Source organism: Papaver somniferum, chromosome 3 (assembly GCF_003573695.1).
Source record: "Papaver somniferum cultivar HN1 chromosome 3, ASM357369v1, whole genome shotgun sequence".
Taxonomy (NCBI): Eukaryota; Viridiplantae; Streptophyta; class Magnoliopsida; order Ranunculales; family Papaveraceae; genus Papaver; species Papaver somniferum.
Window position 1 is genome coordinate 158,429,379 of NC_039360.1, and position 11,224 is coordinate 158,440,602.

Sequence of the window (11,224 nt, forward strand, 5' to 3'; positions counted from 1 at the left end):
ATCAAGTTCCTAAGTTGCTTCACAAGAATATCAGTAAAGGAAAAGTTTTTGTACCTCCTAAGGATGGTTATTTTGTGGGATCTAGTTCAACTACTGATGTCATTCAGGATCATATGGATGGGGGAGAGAGACTTGGCAAAAGGCAGAGAAATGAAAGTCCAGAATCACATGTTTTGGAACATGATGCTAATAGTGCTGATAATCCCGTGTCTTCAAAAAAAAGTCATATGATCACAGCAAGGGATAATCAAGCTGGAAGCACAAATGAGAATAAGGTAATTCTTAATCTTTCTGATTTTTTATTTTACAAAATTTCTTTTAAAATGAAACTGATTTCACGGAATGTGCAAGGTATTGAAAATAATTTTACTAAACATCAATTTCAAAATTTGGTTAAGTCTCAAAACCCAGATTTCATTTTTCTTTGTGAAAGAAAAGTAGATGAAACTAGAATGATTTCTGTAGCACAGTCAGTACATTATCTCAATTATACTTGTATTGATAGAGTTGGTAAAGCTGGGGGGGTAATTCTCATGTGGAAAGATGGTATTAATGTGTAAATTATAGGTTGTGAAAAAAATATAATTTATGTAGTAATACAGTTGGATCCTAGTAAACCTAAGGCCCTTATCTCTTTCATGTATGGTTCGACCTACTCTGAACCTAAGAAAACTCAGTGGAACTTCTTAGCTAGCTGAATTTAGTAATGATGTTCAACAACCTTGGATTCTTTTGGGGGATCCAAATTTCCATTTAGATAAGCATAATAATACATCTGATAGATGGGTTCAAAATAGAGTTAATGATGCAGGTCTAATTGATATTGGCTATGAAGGAAGAGACTACACTTGGACCAATAACTCTTTTGGTACTGGTGGTACAAAAGCTAGATTAGATATGGCTTTATGCAATAATGATTGGGCTCTTACTTTTTCTTCTACTAAATTAATTCATTTGAATTTTATTGCTTCTGATCATTGTCTTGTTCTTCTCATAACTGATCCTATTCCCAAACATCTTTGGAGACCTTTTAAGTTTTTTAGAACTTGGATAAGTCACAATGGTTTTAAAGATCAACTTGAACACTCCTGGAATGTTAAATTTCAAGGAAGCCCTGCTTTCCAGTTGAAACAAAAACAACATAGTGTTAGAATAATTTTATCTCAGTGGAATAGGATGGAGTTTGGTGATATTCATAAGAATGTTAAACACCTCCAAGATGCCTTTGACTCTGCTAAAAAAAAAAAAAAAAACTATTCTGACACAATTAAGCTTACTAATGAGCTTGAAAAATGGTACAAAATACAATCAGAATTTTATAGGGAGAAGTCTAGAGATAAAACTGGTTTGGATTTGGATAACAATACTAGATATTTTCATACCATGGTTAATAAGAGAATGCGTACTAATAAAATTAATGTGCTATGTGATTCTAATGGAAATTGGTTGAAGGATAGAAATGATATTAGTAATTTGCTTACTGCTCATTTTAGTATTGTATCTAGTACTTCTAATCCTATTTTCTCTGGTAGTGATTTTGATGTTATTTCTAGTGTCATTACTGAGGCTGATAATGCTGTTTTAAACATGGTTCCCAGTGATACTAAAATTGATAATGTTGTTAAAAGTATTCTTGGAGCTCTCCTGGACCTGATGGTTTTTAGGCTGGTTTTTACCAAACTCATTGGCAGATTGTTGGTAAGGATGTTATTGAAGTTGTTAAAAGATTTTTTCAATATGGTCATATGCCTAGGAGCCTTAATAAGACTTATATTTCACTTATCCCTAAGTGTAAGAGTCCTAAAATGCCATCTGAATTTAGACCTATAGGTTTGTGCAATGTTTCTTATAAGATTATTTCTAAAATCTTAGCTAATAGAATAAAACCTTTTTCTGAAGAAACTTGTTTCTCCTTACCAAGAAGAATTTGTTCCAGGAAGGGAAATTCATGACAATATTATAATTGCTCATGAAATGATTCATTCTATGAAGCATAAAGAAGGCAATAATGGTACTATGGATAACTTGATCTGTCAAAAGCTTTTGATAGACTTTAATAGAATTTTCTCAAAAATGTTTTGCTGAAATTTGGTTTTAATGCTGATTTCTGTAATCTGATAATGAAATGTGTGAAAACTACCAGTATTAGTGTTTTGTTAAATGGGTCACCCTGTAATCAATTTGAACCAACTAGAGGTATTAGATAAGGAGATCCTATATCTCCTTATGTTTTTATTTTAGCCATGGAATATCTCTCTAGGTCTTTACTAATTGCTGAGAACCACAAAACTATTATTGGGGTTAAAGCTTCTAGGAAGGCTCCTCCTATTTCTCATTTACTTTTTGCTGATGACATTCTTATTTTTTGTCAAGCTAATATGCAGCATGTTAATGATATCCTCAAGATTTTGAAAATTTTTGGTTCCTTATCTGGTCAAATGCTTAATTTTGACAAATCTTGTGTTTATTTCAGCCATAATCTCAGCCCTGGTTACCGTGATGCTCTTGCTAGAGCTCTTAACATGTCCATTGTTACAGACTCCGAGAAATATTTGGGTAATCCACTGTTATTAGGACATTTTAAGTTGAATTCTTTTGATCCCATTGTGCAATTTTTTGAAGTTAGGCTTAAAAACTATGTAAGTATCACTCTCAATCAGTCTGGTAGGTCTACCCTAATTAAATCTTTTCTGTATTCTTTACCTACTTATCAAATGGGATGCTTTAAGATTCCAACAACTCTGATTAATAAGCTGGATTCTCTTCAACTGAACTTTTGGTAGGGGCATAAGACAGATAAGGGCATTAAATTTATCTCTTGGGATAGTATTAACAAATCCAAGGACCTAGGGGGTTTAGGATTTAGAAATATTGAGAATTTTAATATTGCTCTCATCTGTAAGTTAGTATGGAAAATTGTCACTGAGGAAGAGGAACAATGGGTGCAGCTCTTAAGTGCTAAGTATTTTAAAGATTGTAGTATCCTACATTTGAAGAAGCTTAATGAAAGTTTCTCTTGGATATGGAGAGGTATTTATAGGTGCATTGAGATCATTAAGGAAAACATTTTTTGGTCTATTGGTTGTGGTACAAAAACTAAAATTTGGTTAGATTGTTGGGTGGTTGGTCTGGATCACCCTCCTATCCCAGCTGATGGACTTGTGAGTACTGTTTCTTTTGTTTACGTCTCAGATCTTTTTATAGAAAATACTAAGTCTTGGAATGTCCATTTGATTTACTATCTTTTTACTGAGGATTGTGCTGAAAAGATTCTTGCTATGAATGTTCCCATTGCTGGTAATGATAAACTTATCTTGTTGCCATACATAAGAGGTCAGTTCTCTATCAAAAGTGTGTACAATGTGATTCTACAAAGACTAACTTTTCTGCAGGAACCACTGTTGTCCCAGTCCAGGTTTGGAAATCTCTTTGGAATGTTAAACTTCCACATAAAGTTAAACTGTTCATATGGAAATGCATTAGAGACATAATACCAACTAGAGATCATCTTTTTATTAACTAGTGATCATCTTTTTATTTATTGTCCTTATGCAACATCTGTCTGGTTAGCAGTCAATATTAATGTGAGCACTGTGATAGCACAACATGGTTCTTTTAGAAATTGGGTTATATCCTGGCTCTCTGCAGGTACACACCTAGTTTTTGGTTCTGGTATTACCAGGGAGGAGATTAACAAAACTCTTATGGTCACTGCTTGGACCATATGGAAAGATAGGTGTGCCAAAAATTTTCAAAATAAGAATCCTGACAGGATTCTTTCAGTTGCAGGGATTAATAGTTTAACTAATTTGAATATTTTTCTTCAAATAGTTTTAAAAATTCACTACAGAGGTTCAAAGATGGATGCCTCCTAATGATGGATATTTGAAAATTAATTTGGATGCTTCATTTAAGCATCTGCATTCTCAAGGTGACATTGGACTAATTATTAGGAATTTTGAAGGTACCTTCTTTGGAGTCCAAGGGGAATACATTAATGGAGGAATGAAGCAAGGAATTGAAGTTGAGGAGCTTGAATGCAGAGCTATGTTAGCAGCTGTCGCTTTAGAAAGAGCCAAAAATCTTAATAAAGTAGTTTTTGAGAGTGATAGTGAAGTAGTTGTGAAATCAATCAATAAGCATGACTCTTATGTTCATTGGATGAACCAGCATTTTATTTTGGATATTAAGTTTATTCTTAGTAGTATTAGGCACTGGAAGTGCATCTCAGTTAAAAGAGCTGCTAATAGTGTTGCAGACAAACTAGCTAAAAGAGCTAAAGTCACTAAGTCTCAATTTGTTTTTCAGTCTGATATTCCACCTGACATAAAAGGCTGGATTGAACAAGATAACAGTGTAACACATTAATCTCTCAATAAAATCTTTTTTTTTTTTGCATCAAGAAAAAGATGTCCCTGATTCATGGGACCAAACCACTCATATATTTTTGAGTTAGTTGAAAATAAACATATAGAGTCAGATTCAGATGAGTTAGGTGATTTCATTTAGAACCAGACAACTCGTATAACGTAACATCTCTCGCTCCGCCACAGGGTATCGGGACTAGTTTAAGAGCAGCTTAGTGTTGTCTCCAACATTAAGGTTGTGCGGAAATTTCTCTTATTACCATTTCCTAATACTAGATCATACCCAAAGAAAATCCCCGGAAGCATTTTCCGACGATTAATTTAGAATCTGATCAGGATGGGAGTTTCTTCGGTTTCTTCGTCATCATCAGGTACGATCAATTCTCAAAGTCTATTTCCTGCAATTGAGCATTTAACCTTATCATCATCATCAACTGAAACATCTTCATCAGCTTGTTCTGTTATTATAGATAAAGTAATCAGTGACATTGATCTGTTAACACTTATTCTGATATGTGTTCCCGTGAAATCACTCCTTGTGTTCAAGTCGGTATCAAAACAATGGTTCTCCATCATTTCTGACCCAAATTTTGCTATTAACAACTTTCGTCGACTCAATCCTAAAACCACTGGATTGTTCTTTGAAAAAATGGTTCCTAGAGAATCTAATTACGAAGTTATGTATGATTTTCTTCTTCTTGATGGTAGTAAATTTGAACGAGGACATGAAGGAGTAGAACAAGAGACTTTTAAGACCCCTAGGAAATTTGGTGATGATCCTGAGCCAGGTGAGTATGGATCGGTGAGGGAGTTTCGTGTCCGAATTAGTCAATCTTGTAATGGTCTTTTATGTTGCAATAGACAGACTGAATATGATGGGGAACCCTTTACCAGGCGAGAATATTTGGGTTCCATAGATCGATTTTCTACTTATAAAACTTACATTTACAATCCAACTACTAGAAAATACAGATGTCTTCCACCATCACCTTTCAGAGATAATGTTCCGAAACGAGACGACTCCCGGATCAAGGTTTGTAGTATCAGTTTAGCTTTTGATCCAATGAAGTCCGTGGACTATAAAGTTATTTGCATTTGGAAAATTGAACCCTTTTATCATGATTATTGGGATCAAGATGTTGAGAATAAGTATTATCTTGAATTTTACTCGTCTAAAACTAACACTTGGAGGAAGCTCAATTCAGATCCTTTTTATGGGCATGTTATGAGTTTCATGACATCTGGTGTCTACTGGAATGGTTGTTTGCATTGGATCGGGAGTGTCAGATATGCAGCAAATCCTGAGTCCTCTATGTATTTTGATGTTGAACAAGAACTTGTTAACCCGTTGCCAGCTTCGCCTAATGTCGATGAGTCGAAAGTTATGTATTTTGGAGAGTGTGGTGGTCATTTGTATCTTGTAGAGCTTCTTGAATCATGTTATACTCATTACAACATTTTGAAGATGGAGACTGATTATTCTGGGTGGAAACTAATACTCAAGCTTGACTTGGAAAGTCTTATTGCTGTATATCCAGGAAGAGATATTGCATTTCATGATCTTAAATTTCTTTGGAGAATGATAGTGTTCCTCGAGGAAGATGAAGCAGAATCATTGTCAAAGCTGGTGATGGTCGTAACTGGGAAGGAGGTTATATCTTATGATCTTAAAGAAATGAGTCTTACCCAAATACATAATTATCCTGGGGATTATTTTTTTTTTCTCGACCCTCAAGATGGATTCGCATGGGGTCATCTTCATCATTACATTGAGTCACTTGCGTGTGTTTGATGCAGTAACTTTGATTCTCTCAAACACCCAAGCACAGTTTGTGAAATTTTAGATTGAAGCTGCTGGTCAGAGTGATGATTGTTAGATTTGTCTGGAGTTAAGACTAGTACTCTAAACTCTCGTACTAAGTATGAAGCATTTTCATGTTACTGTGGATAAGTTGAAATGAGTCACCTGTTCTTTTTACCAAATTGCCATTGTATTTGAGATGCCCTCATGGCTTAATCTGTTAAACTTTCCCTTTTCTTATGAATACACCTTGATGCCTACTAGTGAAACTTCAGGTCTTTTACTCCCTGTCAGTTTTACCTTTATGTTTTTCTCTTATGCTGGATGTTGTGCAAACATGTGTATGATGGTTGTGTCACGGATCATATTTTTTGGAATCGGTTTCGAGTGTTCTGACAAACCTATAAGTTATACCATTTTCTAGTTAAGAGTTAGTTAAAAGTTATAAAATACTGAGTAATAAAATTTATGATTTATATATCCTTGGAGTTCCATATTAGAAATCTGCAGTTGTTTGTGCTTGATTTGTGTTTACAGTCAGCTCTGCCCATTGTTTTTTGTCGCCACGTTAATTCTATATCTTGAGTTTGTATTGTGTGTGTTAATTTCTTACTGTCATATGCAATACTCTGTACAAAGACACTCATACAGAGAGATATAATGCAAGATATGGAATCAGGAACAGTAAGTAGTCGATTAAATCTCTATATTCTCCTGCAACACTGGCCATTATAATTGCATGAGCTCTTGGGTTCCTTACTTCTGCATACAAGGTCCACCCATGTGTTAGTGCAGTTGAGAGAACTTGTAGGTCTGCTCCAATATTAGAAACAGCGGTCAAGGGAGAGGCCCCAAGTAATTAAAACATTTAGTGAGACTGCGTTTCAATTTTTATTACAGTTTAGAAATCTCGTTTCAGTTTTGTTAGGGCAGTTGGATCTGTGTCTGAATTCGATTTGTGCAAGCATATTTTTTTTGAGGAGAAAGGTTAATATATTGATAAAAGAAAAAAATAAAACATACATAAAGATAACAGTGCAAACAAGAGCCAAATGTTAAGCTCAAACAACAAAGACTAAGCTCATACAAGCAACAAAGCAACAGTTTCACGACACTAAGAAGGAAAAAAAAAACTATTTCTTCTTAGTGGATTTCCTTTGGCCCCTTCCAAGCTGTTCAATGCTAAGATCACCTTTCCAGCCTAATTTCTCCATTTCCCACTCCTTCCTAGTTTTCTGATATTTCTCATTTAACTCGCCGAAGATTCTCGAGCTTATATGTTGTGGTTCTCTTTAGAAAATGACGCAAACCAGAAATGGTTTCTCGAGAACTCAAAAGAAGTAGTTTCTCCTAAAACACAACTTACATTTGTGAGTGATCATGTGAATGGTTATGTTACCCAGATACCCATTAAGGAACTGAACCAGAATGTGATTTAAGAGTTGTATGTATGTTAACACTTAAAAAGATTATTGTATATTTGGAATATGGATAACTTGTTGCAGGTTAAAAATCAGAAGGTGCAAGAATATGAATTTGCGTGCATAATCGAAGTTGCAGCTGCAACTGTTGGCGTATTCTAGGGTCCCTTGTCCGCATGCTGTTCGTTGCATTATGGCTCATGGAGATAATCCTACTGATTATTGTGAGAGGTACTTTCCAACTCAGTTCCCCCAACAGTCATACGGTAGACCAATTGTTCATGTTCCCACTGTGTCGAAAAGCCTATGATAGTATCTCCTAGAACTCCTAATACGGGTACGATTCCTAGCAAATGCAATGTGAAAACTGGCCACCATTGGGACCTGAACAGTGACCCTTAGCCGCAGATACATATTTCCTGTTGGTGTCATATATTTTTGAGTTTTATGGTTTTGATGTCAGGTTCAGTGAGTAGCTTTTGAATTTTCAGGTTTCTGGTAATGAATTACCAAACATGAACAGAATTTGAGTGATTTCAATTACTAGGAACACCCTCATAATATTTTAATCTGAATTTGAGATTGTGAATTTCATTGCACAAGAATTGGAAGTGCTTTAATGTAATTTTTAGACATGTTAAAAATAAAAATTAATTTGTGATCATTATTCTAGAATAATCTTGAAGTTCCCTAGACTAGGTAAAGCCCAATACATTCTAGAGTTTTTGGGCCTCTAGAGTCTTCTTTTTAGTCACATGTAATCTAGAGAATTCTTTCTCTAGAATTCTCTTAAGGCATAGTAGATCATAGTCTCTAGAATTTTCATTTCTAGAGTTTTCTTCACTAGGCCTATAAATAGGCACTCCATGGTTTCATTTTGATCATCAAAACTCAAGTGAGTAACCAAGTAGTAGAGTGAGAGCTAGAGTTAGAGTAAGAGCCAAAGTGCCTCTTTGTAAACAACTAGTGGAAGCCAAAGTTGCTACACAAACCTCTTGTAACATTTTCATTTTCATATTAATCAAAGCCTCACTTTCCAATTAACCAACCTCTCTTTCAAAATCATTTCCATAAACCCATCACATTTCCGCATTGCGCCAACAAATTTGGTATCAGAGCAAACCTAACCCAGTAATCCTAAAACTCTACTCATGGCAATTAACCAAAATATTCAAGGTTTCAACTATGCCCAAAGTCTAATTCCAATTTTTGATGGTGAGAGTTACGATTATTGGAGTCTACAAATGAAGACACTATTCATTTCACAAGACCTATGGGATTTTATAGAAGAAGGTTATAAAGTACCAGAGTCGGTAGAAACTCTGTCGTCATGGACGGACGCAGAGAAAAAGAGTATAAGGAAAATAAGAAGAAAGATGCTAAAGCATTACTGTTTCTACAACAGGGCGTAAGCAAAGCTATTTTTCCTCGAATTTCGGTGGCAAAAACTTCACAGGAGGCCTGGAATATTCTCAAAGTAGCATTCCAAGGATCAGAAAAGGTAATCTCCATTAAACTACAAAAATGGCGAGATTTTGATAATTTACTTATGAAAGAAAATGAAACTATCCAGAACTTCTTCTCAAGAGTTACTGGCATAGTAAATCAAATCAGTAGTTATGGAGATACCATTGAAAATAAAAGAGTGGTAGAAAAGATATTAAGAAGCTTACCATTCAAATTTGATCATATCGTCGCTGCCATTGAAGAATCAAAAAATTTATCGACTCTCTCGGTACATGAATTAATGGGTTCACTCGAGGCGCACGAGAAAAGAATAAATAGGTTCGCGGAGCAACCATTGGAGCAGGCATTTCAATCAAAAATAAATTTCAGTGAGAAGAAAAATACAGAAGCCAAAAAAGAAAGCTCTAGAGGGGGATCGTCATCCAACTCGCAGTACGAGAAAGGGTCGACGTCAAATCAAGGACCCAGAAATTTCTACCGCGGACGTGGAAAAGGAAAAGGAGGTTATAGAAACAACAATCAAAGGTACGGAAAAAATAACTCCTCAAATCTCCGATGCAATGTTTGCAAAAAGTTTGGACATGCAACTGAAGATTGCAAGTATAAGTGCACCAAATGTGATAAATTAAATCACATGGAGAAAGATTGTTGGCTTAATGAAGCAAACTATTCCGAAAAAAACAATTCTCAGAATCAAGTATTATATTCCTGCCTCACCTCGCAACAAGAATCACAAGGTATATGGTACGTCGACAGCGGATGCAGCAGCCATATGACAGGAAACAAAGAATATTTCGTAAAATTGGAGGAACAAGAGATTCCGCCAGTCAAACTTGGAGATGGAAAGTTCCAGAATGTTGAAGGAAGAGGAGTCGTATCCGTACGTACAAGGTCAGGTAAAACTCGATACATATCTGATGTTCTTTATGTTCCTGGCCTAGCTCAAAATTTATTAAGTGTTGGACAACTTATAAGAAAAGGGTACTCACTACATTTCGAAGACGGAGAATGCACAATTTACGATAAAATTAATAATCAATTGGTGGCAAAAGTAAAAATGTCAGGAAATTTTGTATTTCTTTTTTCCTTCTATGCCATCAATTGAAAATTGTGTGCAATGAGTACCAACCATATTGACGAAGGAAAGCTATGGCATTTGAGATACGGGCATCTCAACTACAGATCCTTAAAGGTTCTAAAATCAAAAGGCATGGTAATTGGTCTTCCCAATATCGACGGTGGAGATAAAGTATGTGAAGGTTGTATTCTAGGGAAGTTTCATAGACTTCCATTTACGAAGACATCGTGGAGAGCAAGAAGGCCCCTCGAATTGGTGCACGCTGATATATGCGGTCCGACAAGAACAACTTCACTCAACAACAGAAGATATTTTCTCTTATTCGTGGACGATTATACCAGGATGATGTGGGTGTACATTCTTGAGCAAAAGTCCGAGGCATTCACTAAATTCCTAGAATTCAAGGCGCTGGCAGAGAAGCAAAGTGGCCATCAATTGAAAGTTTTCCGTACAGACCGTGGTGGAGAATTTACTTCAAAAGAGTTTATCAACTACTGCAAAGAAAATGGAATTAAAAAGGAGCTCACCGTCCGATACACTCCACAACAAAACGGCGTTGCGGAAAGGAAAAATCGTACGATCGTGGAAATGGCTCGCAGTATGCTAAAAGCAAGGAAGCTACCCAACACCTACTGGGCGGAAGCAGTCAACACAGCAGTGTACATCCTTAATCGCTCGCCAACAAAAGCGGTTCACAATAAAACTCCATACGAGGGATGGCATAAGAAAAAGCCTGAGGTAACTTCTTTCAGAATTTTTGGTTGTGTAGCATACTCACATATTCCATCCCAACATAGAGAAAAGTTCGATGAAAAAGGAGAAAAGCTTATATTCATCGGATATAGCGAGGAGTCTAAAGCCTATAGACTTCTAAATCCAGATACAAAGGAACTGGTAATATCAAGAGATGTTATCTTTGATGAATTCAAAGCTTGGGATTGGAATGATGAACCAGATAACCACGAGTCTCCACTACTCATCGAAGAAGAGCCATATCTGTCACACCAAGAAGAAAACACTCCACCAGCAAGCCCGAGATCTCCTAGTCCAACACAACAAAGTCCAAGCTCATCTGACTCAAGTGCCCCAC

General features: G+C 35.9%; 1 protein-coding gene across 1 annotated transcript; it reads left to right on the top strand.

The window, feature by feature from the left end:
* The first annotated feature begins 4,704 nt into the window (after nt 1-4,704).
* Nucleotides 4,705-6,159, top strand: LOC113360177 (F-box protein At5g07610-like). Its single transcript, XM_026603714.1, has one exon. The coding sequence runs from the start codon at nt 4,705-4,707 to the stop codon at nt 6,157-6,159; it is 1,455 nt and encodes a 484-aa protein (XP_026459499.1).
* Nucleotides 6,160-11,224: the final 5,065 nt, after the last annotated feature.